Source organism: Durio zibethinus, chromosome 7, assembly GCF_047325235.1.
Source record: "Durio zibethinus cultivar Kanyao isolate XHJ-2024 chromosome 7, ASM4732523v1, whole genome shotgun sequence".
Taxonomy (NCBI): Eukaryota; Viridiplantae; Streptophyta; class Magnoliopsida; order Malvales; family Malvaceae; genus Durio; species Durio zibethinus.
Window position 1 is genome coordinate 14,097,754 of NC_143168.1, and position 18,078 is coordinate 14,115,831.

Sequence of the window (18,078 nt, forward strand, 5' to 3'; positions counted from 1 at the left end):
GTGTACTGATCTCCCATTTCTAATGCACTATCTCAGTTTTTTTTCTGCATAGCTCTTGTTCATAGATACTTTTTCATGTTAATGATGAATGTGATCATAATTCTACCTCTAAGAAGGTGCACCATGGGAAATATTTGGCCTTTAGGATTCTATGTGCTAGCATGTCTAGGTTTGTAAGGATTTTTCACCTTTGTTTGGCCAACATAGCTTTATTAAAATCACATGTTTCTTTAAAACCCATGCCCCTATCATTTTTGGACCAACACATTCTCTTTCAATTCTACCAATGAATTCTTTTTTTGTCTTTATCATTTCTCCACGAATAATTATTTATCAATTTGTTTAAGTTATCACATAATGATCTTGGTAGCATAAAACATCCTATTGCAACTAATTTAATGTATACTTCCTTTCCTTTCATTGATAGTATTTTATTACATCTTCTATTCATTTCAAGGCTCAATTGATCTTTCAAATCTTTGAAAGCCATTTTTTTATCTCTCCCCATCATTGAAGGCAGCCCTAAGTATTTGTCAAGATTGTTTATTTTTGTGATTCCAAACTGGTTCATAATGTGCTTTCTTTGTCCTTTTATAGTATTAGTACTAAAAATTAATGCCAATTTATCTAAGTTTATCTTTTGACCTAAACTTTCTTTATATCTCTTTAACACATGCATCACCTTTTCGCTCTTGTTTTTATTTCTTGACCAAAAAGAAGTCTGCTATCTGTAAAAAAAATGACTAACTCGAGGTCCATTTTGACATATATTGACTCTATGTAAAAGTTCTTGTAGCTAATTTTTCTTTAACATTGTTGATAGCCTTTCTGTACACAATAAAAACAAATATGGGGAAAATGGGTTTCCTTGGCTATGCCTTTTTTTTGGGGAGAACTCATTTGTAATAGTACCATTAATCATAAGAGAGTATGAAACAATAATATCATGATCCTATCTACCCAATTTGAATGGAAGCTCAATTTTTTCATAATCTATTCAAGAAAATTTCACTCCACTCTATCATAAGCTTTACACATGTCCAATTTCATCCCATTCTTCCATATTTTTTATTCTTCAAGTAATGGATAAGTTCATAGGCCACAGGATATTGTTGGAGATTAATCTACTTGAAACAAAAGCACTCTGAGCCTTACTAATGCAATAAAAAAGAATATCTTTAAGTCTATTAACTAGAAACAAAATCACTATAAGCCTTACTAATGTAATCAGAAAGAATATCTTTAAGTCTATTAACTAGAACTTTAAAGATCAATTTGTAAATAATAGTACATAAACTAATAAGCCTAAACTATGAAATAGATTTAGGGTTTTTAATTTTTAGTATGAGGACAATGTGAGTTTTATTGATATCCTTAATTTCTCTTTCACCTTTAAGAATCTCAAACAAAAGTTAATGGCATCATTTCCAATAATATGCCAATAATTTTGAAAAATTAGTATGGGTATACCATCAGGTCCAACTGATTTGTTGAGAATTATTTGGTTTAAAGCTTGGTGGATTTCTTTAGTTTTGAATTCTGCAAGCAGTTTTTTTTTTTCATCTCATCAGTTATGTATGGGTTTATAGCCTTGATGACATCATCAAAATGATCTGTGTTTTCAAACTAAAATAGTTTTGTAAAGTATTTAGTGTCAATGTGTTCTATCTATTATTTATCATCACACCATGCCCTATGTTCATTTTTCAGTCCTCGAATCCTTTTTTTTTCCTTTTATTGAAGCTTGAGCGTAAAAAAAACTCATGTTCCTATCCCCATAACGTAGCCATTCTACCCGCGACCTTTGTCTCTAATAAACTTCTTCCTTTTCCAAGCATAAAATCAATTCTTCCCTAGCCCTACTTTTACTTTCTAAATTGTCATTTGTGGGGGCCATATCATTAAGAATTTGGAGTTTATCTTTTAAGAAGGCCATTTTTTATCTTATGCCACCCACCTTGTCCTTATGCCATGCCTTCATTTTGTCACTCACCACTTTAATTCAGTATGTACAAGACTATGCACTTCACTCAATACCTCGACTACCACTTTTTCAGCTCTCGATATTTTCATCCAGCTTGCTTCAAATTTTTATCTTCTTTTCTCCCCCTTTTTTTTTTCTTTTTAAAAATTTCTCTTTAAGTGGTTATCAGTATAGAATGATGGTCAAAGATCAAATACATTAGGTGCATCCCTCAAACTCAGGAAAAACTTCACAAAATTTTTTATTTTCAAGCCCTTTATCTAATTTTTCTTTAATATTTATCTCAAGTGATCCAATTTATCTCAAGTGTTCCACCTCGCTCCTAAGGATACCATTGTCTCGACCCCAAATCTTCCAATCCACTTTCATCCATAGTTTCTTTAAAAGCTCTCATTTAGTTCTCCTTCCTCGTGTTCTGCCCTGTTTTTTCATTATTTCACATAAATTCATTGAAGTCCCCTATACACAACCATGCCACATCATCTTGTCCAGCTAACTCCTTCCTAACCTCCCATGACAAATGCCTATGTCACCATAAAACCCAATAATTTTCCATGGCTTTACATTGACTTTTTCTTTCACTCTCACATCTTATATAAATATATAAAAGGCAAATCTTCTAATAAAAAATAAATAATTTGATGTGGATAATTTATATTTTTGACATGTGGATAATCTAAAAAATTAACATGTGTTCTCTAATAAATGCATTTTAATAATTCAAAAAAATAAATTAAATAAACTTATTTTTATTTATCTTAAATCATTGTCAATTAAATTTATAAAAAAAGTAATAAAAGTTTAATTGCCATCATTAATATATAGAATAATTTTGCTAAGATTTTTTTTCAATTATAAATATTCAACTTTGAATTATATTTGTGTAAAAAATATTTACTTTCCAATATTCAATTCTACTTTTTGAGATATGAATAGGTTTTTATTGTCAATCCACTGTTTTTTGGATTGACGTTCCAACTAATAAATGTAATTTTGGTATTTAATAAACAAACTATCAACCTAAATAATTATATAAATCATTTAATATTAAGAATTCAAATAAAAATAAATGCTTAATTACTTTTAAACTTTTTTTTCGCTATATACTTTATAGGTGGTTTTTTTTTTTAGAAATCATCTACAAATGATTAATTACGATATAAAACATCTTAATTTGAAGGCATAATTTACTCCTAATCAAAAGCTTTTAAAACATAAAACGTAGACTTTTCAAAATAAAAGCTAAAAACAAGTTGCTAATTAAATAAGCCATTTGCTTAAATTACTCCAAATTTTACAAAAGCTTCATTATTATAAATAGAAAATCATCTTATGCTAAAATTGTTCAAAGTTTCACCAAAACTCTCCAAATGCATTTGATTGCTCATAAGTTCACCAAAACCTTCCAAATGCATTTGTTTAGTTGTGATTCCATTGAATCTTTTATATAGCAACAAATGATTTTTATTTTTAGTTATTTTTAGTTTGATTTAGTTTTTTAATCACTATTAACAATAAAAATGTATTGTTTTTACTCTAGGTATTGTTTCTCTTTTGTTTAACTTTTTCAATCAATAAATATTTTTACTTTACATATTTGGTATTACTTCTCATTTGTTTATTTTTTATGCATATTTATTTAAACTCCATATATAATTTATTCATTCTTAATGATCTTAAGTCATTTACTTTTCAATTGGCTTGAATTTCATACTAGCATGAATCTCTTTTTGATTTCGAAATATTGTATCTAAAATTTTTATAATACAACAAGATAAAAGTCTCACATTCCAATGAAACAGGAAAGAAAACATATAATTTTTTTTCTTTTACTTTTTGCTCTACGATTTTGCCTTTCATTTGTAGTTTTTTCTAATATCATGTTTTTTTACGTTTAATATATGTGGTTTTATTCTATTATATATTTTCTATTTAATTTGCTTTGTATGAATCGATAGCATAATTTTTTTTTTGGTACAACAGCATAATATTTAAATTAAAATGTTAATTGCTTTTCACTTATGCCATGAATAGATGCCTTTTGTAAACAATTTTATCATGATAAACTATTTGGTCATGGTTAATTCATTTGCTATTGAATAAAAGAATTAAATAAGAAATAAAATGGTGTGTTTAATGTGTGTTTTCTAGTATATGCATCATTGTTTAATGCTTTAAAAATTTTAAAAATAATAACTTAGATAATTTCGTTATTTAATATCCAACATGATACATAACAAACAATTAAATAAATTTTATTATTAATTAAAATTGTTAAAAGACAAAAAACAGAAGTACCTCTTTATTTTCAATTTTATGATATATATAAAAAGATAAGTTATACAAGTTTTAAGGTAAGTGATATACTTAGCTTTTCCAATAATTTGAAAACATTAATTCAATATAATTTTTTATTCAACATTTTATCATGCACTTTCTTTTTTTTTTTTTACAATATTTGTATTCTAATTTTTATATTTCAATTCATGCAAGTATACATATTAAATATATTATCAAATAAGTGTCAAAACAATTCATTTTTCTTATCCAATTAAATTCTATTAAATTTGTTAAATTTCCCCAAAAAATGTCAATAAAAAATTGTATCTGAAAAAAATTTTTATATAACTTTTCTAATTCTGAAGAAAACAATAAAACCTTAAAATAAATAATTGATTTTCATTTCCAATTATTTTTTTCTTATAACCTATGTTGACTTAAAGCATTTCAATGATATTCTTAATTAGATCTATCAAATATTAATTTTGATTGAAAGTTCACTAATCAAATAAATATGATATATGTTTTAATACATAACAATTGTTTCACTTTAATTTCTTTTGAAAATTTATATGTTGTATTTTGAGAAATAAAAGGTAAGATAATTCAATTGTATCTATAAAATTATAAATTTATAATAAATATGAGATAAGTATGAATATTAAATTATTAATTTATAGACATCAATAGATTAAGTTCTTCTAAGTATACTATTATAGTTTACATATTTTTCTAACAATTAATTTTAATAGATCTAAGAGATGAAATAGATAAGTAAAAAAAATGGTTTAATCTCATTTTTTGGATCTATTAAAATTAATGCTTAAAAAAAATATAAAACTAATAAATGTTATATTAGTGTAAGTTGATCCCTTGATGCATATATGTATATATACCACCCACATTATAAAATGAGATTTCTAGTATTATATATTATTATGAAAATATAATTTCTTATCAAAATTATAAATATAATACTTTTTTAAATAAAAATTTTATTTTTTAATAAATAATCCTTTATTTTTTTAAATAGTAGTGTACGTAAAAAAAAAATATATAATTAATTTGTTTGTTAAAACTAGTTAATATAACTCTTAAAGAAACTCTTCAATTTGAAATCCACTTCCTGCCTCCACATCATCACTATCCCCCTCATTTCCTTCGGAACTAATTCCAAAACATCCTTCCATTCTACATTTATTTTTTTATTAGTTTCAATTAAAAAAACTACATGGGGATCTTTCCTTTCCACCAACTCATGAACCGCCCATGGGTTTCCAAGCCCACGGCATTTCCACGACTGAATATCGGTCGCCATCGCTATACTTCCCAGTTGAACAACCTCTGTTTCCTTCTCTCTTATCTTCTTTGTTTGCTGGTCGATATCCATCTCCTCTCTTTTTTCCAATTTCGTTTTCCCTATGCTGCTTGGATTAATCGCCAAAGTATTCTAGTTAATTGCTCGTGTCTTCTTCTTCCACATCCCTTTCATATTTTCTTAGCCGTCAAACACGTAATGGTCCCTACACCGCCCATTCTTTCCTTAAACATTTCTAATTCTCCTTTATTAGCTTTTGCACCGCCATCTGTCAAAGTACATTCTTCATTCTCCTAAAAAATTTTTTAATTATATATTTTTTAATTATTAATTTTAATATATTTAAAGGATGAGAAAAATAAGTTAAAATAGAAAAAAAATATTTAATCTCATCCAATCTATTAAATCAATGATTAAAAAATGTAAAATTAAAAGGTTTTACATTGATATATATGCATACTAATTTGTGTGTATACACGCTTTTATACATACAAAAATATAATAAATACATAAACAGATAAATAAATATTAGAATTGGTTTATTTAACGTTAAATAATATTTATAATTTAATTTAAAACTAAAAGTAACACAAGTAGTTTCACAATACATTAAATAATAACTCTAATTAATTAAGTTCTACATTGAGGAGCATAGTCAAGGGAGCGGACAAGGGCCATGGTGCCCCCAAATTTTGAACCCTTTTATAAAATTGTAATTAATCTGGCTAAATATTATATCTGGCCCTCTTTTCTCTCTTGAATTTATTATTTGCTCCCCTTTTCAATATTCCTAGCTTCGCTTCTGTCCACACGTTATCCATAGCATCAAGAAGACTTCTTGAATATTTATCTAGTGCATAACTTTTATACAGTACAAATAACTCTATGATTAAAATATAATATAATGATAGATAAAATCCTAAACTCAAAATATAATATTATTTGCTATGGTTAGTGGATGTGGCATATTAGTGGTGATTGTAGTAAAGTCAGTGTTGCCGATATTCTCCTCTATCTGCATTAACAAAAAAATTTATATGAGTCACTTGCATATATTATAATGATTAAATACTCTAATAGTGTATGATTAATGTTATTGTGTTTCTTATTACCGTATCTTGAAGATATTTATTTGCAGCTTTCAGTATCCCTTCCTTTAAAAAAAATAAAAAATAAAAAAGTTATTACACATAAAAATAACATTCAATTCATTATATATGATATAAAAATATATATAAAAGCACAAATATTGGTAAAACTTTTGGTTGATGAACATATTTATTTTTATTTATTATATTTCTAAATTTCCATTTTAAAAATTTGTATCATAAGTGTTAATAAAATTTATCCATTTTATAAATAAACATTCTAATTTCATAGAAAGACTTTCATTCAATGGATTTGTTTAATAAATGAAAATAATTAAAGCTTACATTGGATTGCTTTATCTTCAAAGTTCTAATTTTACATTAATATTAGAAGTATTAAACTTTATATTAATCTTATATATTTCACACATGGAACAACCTTTCCTTGTTAATCTAAATTTTGATCAATAAATACTTTGTTGGTTTTAGTTATTTTAATTATTTGTATGATATTCAATTATATATTCAATAAATTATCATTATTATTTAAAAGTAAATAAAAAATTCACATTGTTAATATGTAATTTAGTTCCTAAATTATACTACATTTATTGATTTGGTACTTATAAAAAAATTTACAATTAGATATCCAAACTTACATCGTTTTTGTGTATTTTCGGTAATTACATTATTTTTACGTATTTATTCTAGTAAAGACATAACAACTAAACATATGGGTCTTTTAAATCAAGGAAACGTCAAGTAGAGTGTTTGTTCTTCAAAGCAACATGAAAATTTGTGTTAGTAATTTGGGATTATTTTTTCTTGAGCACTTGAGAAATAAAAAAACTTTTAAATGAATGTTATGTGGAAATTAATTATTAATTTCAATTTAGTTTGTAAAGTTATTTTAACTATTGAATAAAAAGAACTATGAAAATCATGAAAACCCACAATTAAAGAGAGCCCAAGTGGGCTACTATCCGTTTAGTTTCACGTATAATTTTTTTATTAGAATCTTATAATTATTAAATCATGATAAAAATTATATAAAAATTTATCACATATAAAATTTGATGAACTTCACATAATTTTAAATTGTTATTGGCTGATTTAGTACAATAATTATATGTAATATATTCCGATACATGATGGACTTTAAGTCTCCAATTAATAGAGACAAAGACATGTTTTTCTTGAAAAAATAAGAGGAAAAAAGCTATATTGAAGAGAGATCTCTCTAAGAAAAAACAAATTGTGATGGAAGAAAAATAAATAAAAATTTTTAAAAAATCATTTGCCGCCCAACAAGGCCAAAAAAAAAAAAATTACCATCTTATATTAGGATTGGCAGCCTAGTTTACAATCGACGGATTCTGATTCGACCCGATCGGCTATGGTCGATTTTTTTTTAAATTAAGTTTTGGGTTAGATATTATTAAAAAAAAATCGGATTTGAGTTTTAAATAAACCCGACCTAATCCTACCTGATATTATATAAAAAATTATTTTTTAATTTTTAATATATATATTTATATTTAAAAAATAATATTTTATTAATTTCAGATCGGATCGGATACAGTTTATATAAAAAATCGGATCGAGTCGAGTTCGGATATAAAAAAATAAAATAAATTTTGGTTCGAATTCGAGTTTTAAGGTTATAAAATCGAATTGAGTTTAAAACGAATAAAAGCCCGCCCCGACCTGACTCATTGTTAACCCTATCTTATACAATAAAATCTACAACTATTTTTAGTTTGAAAATTACAACAAAAACCAAAAATAAAACAAAACAAAAATGAATAATAAAGTTGGTTACAAGCATACGGGTTATGCAATAAAAAAAAAGTGGGTCAATTCTATTAACACTGAGAAAATTTTGGCCCAATCTAGAGCCTGACCCAACACACTCATTTATTTAATGTTTATTATGAAAATGTTAAAAGACATTTTGAATATATTTTGTAATTAAATTTAAATAAATTATAATATTTTTAAAGATAATAATATCCTCAGGTAGGGGGAGGCAAGACCCAAGTCTTAAGAATTTACTTTCAATAATTTTCTAACTTTTAAATCTATGTGATTATTAGAATTATCATTATCAAGAAAATATAATTATTTATTTATTAGAACATATTAGGATATGAAAAAAATTTTAAATAAATTCAAAATATAAGTATTCAAATAATAAAAATTTTAACTTGCAACAACACGCTCGTTAAACACTAATAATAAGTAGTCAAATAAATTCTATTCATTGTCCTTAATTTGTTTTTATTTTTATTTTTCACATTTTAGACAAAAATCTTCTAATTAATGTCTTCCCGAATATATCAATCAGTTGTAAGTTGTAAGTTTTGTTTGTATCTAACACTTACAAAAACCAAAATGCATTAATTAATACTATCAATTTCATACTAACCTTGTTTCTTAGCATCTGAATTTCTTGAAACATAATGTCCATCTGCATTTCATGAGACAAATATACAAATTTGTAAACTGAAAATTAATTATTGTATTAACTTGAGATTCAATTAAATTATTATTAAAATGAATTATATACCTTTGCCGATCGAATATGATAGATCCAAATTTCCAAATGCTTTTCAAGAACAAGCAGTTCATCTAATGTCATAATTTCAGATCCCCCTCCAAACATATACCTGTAAAAAATCAATTTAATTAATTTCTTTAACAAATATTTAATGCACGCATTGGATTTACATAAACAAAAAATTATATGTAAATGAATTTCTACCTTAGACCTTTCTGAAGTATTTGAATCTCTTGCTTCAGCATGTCAATCTCCTTTTTTGCATCCTGGTTTACATTTCATAAAAATTTTCATAAGTAATCTTATATTTCTCTTCGTTAATGAAGTACGAGTAATAAGCAGTTTGATTTCTCTTAAGTAAAATTTTAATTTCGAATTTTATAAATAAAAAAAATAAGTTTGAGTGAGTTTATCTCTTTATAGGATCAAGTTCGATTTGATTTCAAATTAATCGAATTTAAAATAATTATTGGATACCGAAAGTCTCAAATAAAAAAAAAAAATTATTGAAGGCAAATAAATGAAGCAAAAGGACGAAGAGAGAAAAAAAAAAGATTTGTTCATAATTTTTTTAAACGAAAAATTCAAATCTAACTCTTTGAATTAGGGATTTCCCATTAGTTAAATGCTTGGTGCTAATTTACTATTAGTTAGATGTCAAGAATTAATTGGTTCTCATAATTTTTCTCTTTTTTATTAGTTGGAATTTAAAATAGAAATAGAAAGTTGTCATTGGCAATTTGCTCCATTGGTTTACAAAACTTTAGTTGATGTAAAGTGATTTTTTTGGTACTACGGAGTAACATATATTAATTAATTAACCTTGTTAAACACACACACACACCAATGATACCATTAAACAGCAACTGTGAAATTTAATAATAGTTAAATGGAGATGGTTGCGTCGGGCTCAGCCCTGTCTTTTGAAAAGGAATTTTGATAGGACCAATCTTTCTCGATAAACCTATATCTATAAACAATTTTAATACAGTCACTCTCTAAAATGTACATGAGATTCTTATCTCCTATAGTGTTTTGTTCCTTTCTTTTGAAATCAATTTTTTTTTTCATTAAAAAAATCTGCCCTTCTTTCATTATGTCCCAAAAAGTAACTAAAACAAATTCATTCACATTTTTATGTTGCAATTGAGTTTTTTTTTTTTTTTGATTATTTTCAAAGGAGAAGATGTTTTTTTTTTTTTACTTAAAATATGCTGATCCAATCACATAATTTTAGTTTAAACTTTTAAATTGAATAACTTTTTTTGACCGGAAAAGTTGAATAGTTCTTAACATATTTGGGTTTTTTTTTTTTTTCCCTATATGTATTGTTCTACCAATTGAATGAAAACAAATTTAGGATTTTTACTCTAACTTTGAATATTTCTATGGTATTCTTATTAGGAACTATTTTAAGATGTTTCTTAGAGCAGATTCCCCATTGACCAATGCTAGAAGTGGCAAAAATTGATTCAACTCGAAAAATTTGTTTGACCAGCTTGAATTTAAATATGACTAATTCAATTTGATTAAAAAAAATTAACAATTCAAATATGATTGGATTCAAATCTAAATGATTCGAACTTAACTTAACCTGAATTTAAATTTATCCAGATTTAATTTGATCTTAATTAAATTAATTTGAACCCAAATTAATTTAAACTTAAATTAATTTAGATTCAAATGATTTAAATTAAAACTCAAAATGGCTTGACTTTAATTTTAGGGTTGAAATTAAATTGGAAGGCTTTTTATTTTTTTTTGAAATCTTACATTTTCAATTTTGGAAGAAAAAATATCAAAAGATAAAAGGTGATTAATTAATTAATTTTATTTTTTTTTATAAAATTTTAGTAATTTACCATTTATTAATAAATAAAAAATATAAAAATTAATTATTAATCTTAAACAAAATATAAATTAGAGGTAGTATAATAATATCTTATTTATTCATTTTAATCATTAAATATAATAATCTTATAATATATAAGTAATTAGTATTAAGGGTAATTATATTAAACAAATAACCTTATTAAGTTTTTTATGAACAAAATTGAAAAAATTATATAGTATAATTTGTATATGTACAATTATACTTAATATATTGTTTTTTTTTACACATAAAATTAATATTTAAAATCAAATGTTATAACTTAATAGTTAAAAATTAAAACCAAACCAACCAAGTTAAGTCATATCATGCCATGTCTTGCCAATAACTAATAGGCAAAAGGTAATTATGTTATCTTTGTTTATTATTGTATATTTTTACTATTTGATATTCAAAAAATCAATTATTTAAATCAAATTAATACTATTCTAAGTAATTTTGATATTTTAGAAAAATTTTTAAGTATTAAGATTAGATCATTAAGCCAATTAAGTAATCAATACCAGTAATACTTTTTTTTTTAACATTATCTTAATAACTCTGATGGTGAATTTCTTGAAATTATTTAGCTATCTGTTCATTTTCAATTCAATTAATGAGTAATGTAAACATACAATTTTATGGAATATCAATATGAATCACTAATAATAAATTAATAGATAATGCATGAACTATTGAAAATAAATATTAAATATCAATCAATAAAAAATTATTAATAAATTTTATTATAAACAAAGTTAATTTTATATTTAACATAATATAATTTCATATTATTAACAAATTACTTTTAAATAATTTAACTTTGATATTTTAATTTTTATACAAGTTAATTATATTTATTTGCTTTTAGAAGTTAACAGATTAAATATAAATAACCAAAGTCTTAAACCCCAATGATCCAATGTCTAATCTGAAAATTTCAAAATAAAAATTATTCAAATCCAAAATTATCTAAATGCAAATTGATTAGAACTTGAATTGACCCCACTTAAAATATCTCGAACCCGCAATGATCCAATTTCTCTTAATCTAAATTTGAAAGAATTCTAATCTAAAATGATATTATTTTTCTTAATTCAAAATGATTTAACCTGAAATAACACAATTCAAATCCAATCAATTCGCCTGTTTGACACCTCTAAGCCACTCCTTATGCTCATAACCCATAACGAGTTGGATCATGAATATATATATATATATATATTTGTTTTTTTTTTGAGGATATCAAATTATTATTTCCTTTGTTCAAATTGAATGTTTACATTAGTCTTGGTATGAAAATTAAAAAAAAATTGAATTTTTATACTATAATTGTTTGTTCACAAACAATCATTAATTTGCTCTTGAATATGCTAAAAAAATTTCCTTAGATTATTGATTTCTGAGTTTTTCATTTTACACCATTTCGAGCAAGTTTCACGGAAAGTATTGCCATTTTTATCTTCTAAAGATGATACTATGGCTTTGCCTATGTAACTTCTGGATCCTCACCTCCCTCCCCACAAAATGACTCTCTACTAGAAAAAAAGTTTTTTGCGACGTTTTTTTTTTTTTATATGGTATCTTATAGCAACATTTAGGCAGCCTAAAGAATTTCTTAGTGGTTAGAGCTTGGAATTTTTTGTGCATTCTTCGTCCGAATCAATCATAATAATATTTCTATTTATAAGTTGAATAAGAAGAATCTGATTCAACAACCACTTTGCCAATAACAAATATAGTGATAATAATTGTTTTGTACTTTAAGCAATTTATATAGCAGAATTCCTATACGAGACAAGAATACGAAACGTGAATCTCAATGAAGTGTTTTTCAATGACAAACAAGAAGTCTTCGAACTTTTAAGTCATTGGTTTAAGTGTTACTGTATGTGAATTTAATCCATCTTTATGTCCGCTTGCTTTTTAATTTTTTCATGAGGGCACTACTTGATAGATATTGAAAGTTATTTGACACAGATATATGTAAATGTGAGTATATTATACATATATATATATATATATATATATATGAAACGTGAACAAATCACTTACCATAGGTTCCACAATCACTTCAGCAGGCTGATTTCCTCCATTGTACTTGTTATACCTCTCAATAAGCTCTTGCATGGTCCTTGCCAAATACAAAACAAAGATACTTGAATAACAAAATTTACTGCCCCCAAGTACATGAATTAAATATAAAAAAAATTAATTGCGTTTATCTTAATCTATCTAACAATAAAGACTTGACCTGTCTATCTATTATTTTATTTTGGATTAATCATGCTATGTCTTATATAGGAGGTTCAAAAAAAAAAAAAACAAAAAAAAGGAATGAACTAAAGAGGAGATGTAGATACCCTTTGGTGGCTAGTTCGTAGAGCTTCCCATGGGCGGAGAAAATGAGAACTCCAATTTCAGCATCGCACAGCACAGATAACTCCTTAGCCTTCTTAAGAAGGCCAGCTCGTCGCTTGCAGAAGGTAACCTGCCTGTGCACCGGGTTCTCAATGCGCTTCATCTGAACTCTACCACGAGCCATCACTTCAATCTGATCAACACTCCTATGCAGACAACCTACCACTAGTTTGGACTAGCTTCGAGGCTGTTGCACTGCTACTTCCCTCCAAGAACTTGTCTTACAGTTGCTTCTCTTGTGTGACAGCTTCAACCCCTTTTATTGTCCCCTTGGATTCTTCTCAATCGCTTTGCCACTTGAAAATAATTAGTCGACACCCTTCTTTCATACACTTTCACTATGCTTTTCTTTATTATTTAATCTCTCTCATACCACTTAGCTTTTTATTTAATCTTTCATCCTTTTCACTTTCCTTCTTGATCGTCGCGAATCGCCCTGTGGTGCATGCTGACAAAAACAGCCACAGTGACTTTTTATCCTAATTTTTAAATTTTTTTCGATATGTAAGTTTTAAATTATATGAGGATTATCTTAAAAAGTGATTATTTAAAACATGCCACAATACATTTTGTTATCTCATCTTATATAATCGTTTATGGTTGGAGGTGATAATTTCTTATCATATTTTCTATCTCCCACATTTTAATTACTGGATTGTTGTCTTCTCGAGAAGAGGCGACAAAATTAACTTGACCTGAAATAGTATGATCTGAACCCAATTGAACTCGATTTCATAAAAAAATCAAATGTTCGAGAACAAAACAATACTAATTAAAAAATTTCAACTCAAACCCAACTCAAATTTGAAAGTATGCTGAAATAATTATATCTTAATCCTTATAAAATTTAAAAATGATCTGAACTAGTCTAAATCAAAACCTGACTTGAAGACAACAAGATTCCAACCGGAATGACCCAAACTCAACAAGCTCGAACCAAAAATGACAAAATTCGAACCAGCTCAAACCCTCCCGTTTACCGCTTCTTAGTAGTTTTTAGTGTGAGAGGCATCCATTTGCTATCCTACGATAGTTCCATTCCCTTTTTATCATTCAAACTTAAAAATTTAGAGTTGAAATTTCTAATTCCATTAGAGTATTCCTTAATTTGGAGACTTTTTTTCCCTTCCTTTACAAAAAAAGAAAGGACAAATTATTGCTTTGAGATCTAACTCACATGGCAATAGATTCAAGTTGAACTTTGCAGAGGAAATCACTAGATGATGAAATATATTTAAGCTGTCCTGCCAATTCATCATTTATGTATAGTCGTTTACTCTACTATAGAAAGGGAGAGTAGTAAACAAACAATACATATGATTTTATGGTAAGAAATTTCACACTTGACAGTTTAGTCAGCAGGCAATAGCTTTTTCATTTCATGTGCAACCAATCACCAGCCAACGAGCCACCCCATGATAGATTCCATGGCTTTTTCCCATCTCTTTCTCCATATATCTTGGCCTTCACGCGTTTCCCTCAGTTTTAGTGACAAATTCTTATTCTTATAAAGTCTTTAAAGCATTGGCTACTTGTCTTAACAAAGTATTATTTATGAACCGAAACTCCCACCATCCTAGAAGTTAATATTAAAGCCAAGAACAAAGAATCTTGTCAAATCACTTACATCCAATAAAAACCCTAAAAGAGATTTAACCTTTGACATCGCAAGAATACAGCTTGCTAGCTTAAGATTGGTTTTAATCATTCGACACATGGATATTCTCTGCAAAGCTATCGTGAATGTGTCTCTTTCTCAATGTGATATAAAGTTTAGATTCCAATTCCATAATAAAGTAGTGGAGTACTTTATAACATATAAGAATTAATATAAGGGTTCTCGTTTGCAAAAGCATGGCATGGATTATGCATTCTTTAGTCAAAAGTTGTATGAATAACCAATGTTAGAAATGGGAGAAATTTTAAAGCATGTGATAGTTCAATTGTTTAACAACTCATAAGATGTAAATGTCCATGAATATTCATAATTTATTATAGTTTCGTATAATTTATCAGTAGTTGATTTTTTTTAAGCCAAAATATTTATGCCAAAATAATTATTAAGTAACCAAAAGGTTTGCGAGAATTTATGTTCTTAGAATAACAGGTTCTTCAAGCATAGAAAAAAGAAATAGGAATCATGTTTGCGAGGAAGTAGTGAGAAGTAAGGAGGCTGAGGCGGGTGGTGATATGTTTGGTGTTAAAAAAACCAATCTTCAAGCATTGATTAGTAACAAAATCATATTTCCTTATTTAGAGGAGGGTAGAACTTTTGATGTAGCACAACCTAGCAAATCTTATGGAGACCGCTCTAAAAAATTTAGGTTTTGAATGGAATAGTAGAGGATGAGACAGTTCATAGGTTGGAAAATTGTTTGGTTAAGGCATGGTCAAATAAGGTTTAAATGAAATTTTAGGTAACATGGTTAACATGTTTTGGTATTCCTTTACATGTTTGGATTGTTGCACTTTTAGGAATATTGCAAATGTTTGAGGGGAGCTACTGAGCTTGGATGGCAAGACTTTACATTTCTAGGATTTTAGTAGAGGTATGGTTTAATGATTGATCAATTAGATAAAATTGATGAAACTATTGTGTTAATTACATTTCTCATCATTTGAAATACTTTGGTATTTTGCTACTTTTTTTCTCATATCTTTACAGTTTCTTTTTCTATTCATTTTTCATTCAAACCATTCATTTTTTTCAATCTTTTTTTCTTTCCAAGAAGATTTCACTCACAAAAGGGTTCTTTCTATTCTACTTCTCAAATCATTTGTGGCATTTGCTTTTTCTCTTTGTGAATGGGTCTTTTCCAATCTTCATCCTTGAGACTTTTTATGACCTTTGTTTTTTGTTTTTTTCAAATAGATCTCTTCCCTAAAATTTATCTTTTATTGTGGAAAGAGATCCTTGGTTGGGAATCTTTAGAGAGAAAAGAAAAAAAAATCATGATAAACTCAAAATGGGTAATAACAAATGATTACATTTTCATAAAGGTAAAAGAAATATGGTTATTTCTCACACCAAATATGAATATTTTCCTTGGAGATCAATTATTGAACAAAGATAGAATTGTGAATAAATCATGTTAAAGGACTACATGCTTGTAAGGCATCTTTATTTCGCTTATCAATGGATAAAAATTGCATGCTAGTTTTAACTCCTTTTATATAACTTGTTTCTTTTGCTCAAATAATTTCTACAAATCAAATTTATCAATATGAATGAGTTTTTAAAATTGAATCCCAAATTATTTTTATCATTATCTAAACATTCATTATTTGAATATGAGAACAGTTATAAGAAAAGATATAAAAAGATAAAAGTATAGAATGGTGATTTGAATGAAAGAGAAAATGTAATGAAAATGCATCATACTTGTTACTTTTACTAAGATGATAAAGAATGAAATGAAATGATATGGATAATAGGTTATTGTTACATGGGTTTGGTGCATTGGGTGAATAATGCGGGGCAAAACTTCCAAACTCTTGCCTTATATAGCTCACTATTTGAGCTTTAATTTTTTTTAGTGTACTAATTTTCTTCACACTAATAGTTTTTTCGCTATCTAACTTGCCATTCTTATGGTATTTTTAATAATCTTTCCAAAAATCACAGTGTTAAAAAAGTTTTTAATGGCATTCCCAATCATTCTTTTGTAATAAAAAGCTTTTAGGGTATTGATAAACAGGACGATGGTTTCCTTCCCAATAAAGGGTGTTGGACTTGAGCAACCAATTTTTTCGTTTTATGTATATTCTTTGAAAGTCTCTGCAGTCTTCTTCTTTGTGTTTTACAAAGACAAATGTCTAAAGTTAGCTTTATGATGTGCTAATATTGAGTAATGAATGCCTTTACCAATTATTTCCATGAGGTGATGCAAATCTTGTCTAGCTGGACATACTATCTAGTTGTAGGGCCTCTGTGAGTATCTTAAAACACATGGATCATGAATTTGTCATCGTGGATGTGAACAAACATCTTATTATAGTACATAGTGACATAAGTCACTAGAAATTTAGTACTATCATGCTTTCCAAACTCAAAGACCTTAAAACTTAGGTGGGATTACCATATCAGGCATCAAGCATAAGTTATACGCATCTATAGATCCATAAAAATCCACTCCTTCAATAGCCTTGAGCCTTCTTCAATGAGATTTATCTTTTGAGCAGATAAGTCTTTTATTTGCTTAGTAACACTTATATTTAGCTTTTCCTATTTTTTAAAATCATTCAAATCAGAAACTTAGATTGGATCTGATATCTTTTATACCAAAACAAGATCAATAAAATCTTTGAATTAACATTTGACAATTGTAGAGGATATTCTAGAATATGGATATGCCTTAGATAAAGAAAATTAAGCCTATGCCCCTTAAGAAATTTAGCCCTCATAAGGATCGTACCTAAAAAGATACAAAAGATATACCCTATCTTGAGATGTATGCTCTTGCAAGCTAGGACTTTCTTTCATAACTTTCCTATTGCCCTTATTAAGCATGTCCATTATTTTAGTCAATTCTCCATTTAGTTTTTCTTGGGCTTTCT

General features: G+C 26.8%; 1 protein-coding gene across 1 annotated transcript; it reads right to left on the minus strand.

The window, feature by feature from the left end:
- Positions 1 to 6,126: 6,126 nt before the first annotated feature.
- On the minus strand, positions 6,127 to 14,179 carry AGL12 (AGAMOUS-like 12). The gene is made up of 7 exons (XM_022864088.2): positions 13,464 to 14,179; positions 13,156 to 13,234; positions 9,435 to 9,496; positions 9,240 to 9,339; positions 9,099 to 9,140; positions 6,695 to 6,736; positions 6,127 to 6,597 (listed from the first exon to the last, which is right to left on the minus strand). Exons 1-7 carry the CDS (start codon positions 13,643 to 13,645, stop codon positions 6,508 to 6,510), a joined length of 597 nt encoding a protein of 198 aa, XP_022719823.2. The 5' UTR covers positions 13,646 to 14,179; the 3' UTR covers positions 6,127 to 6,507.
- Positions 14,180 to 18,078: the final 3,899 nt, after the last annotated feature.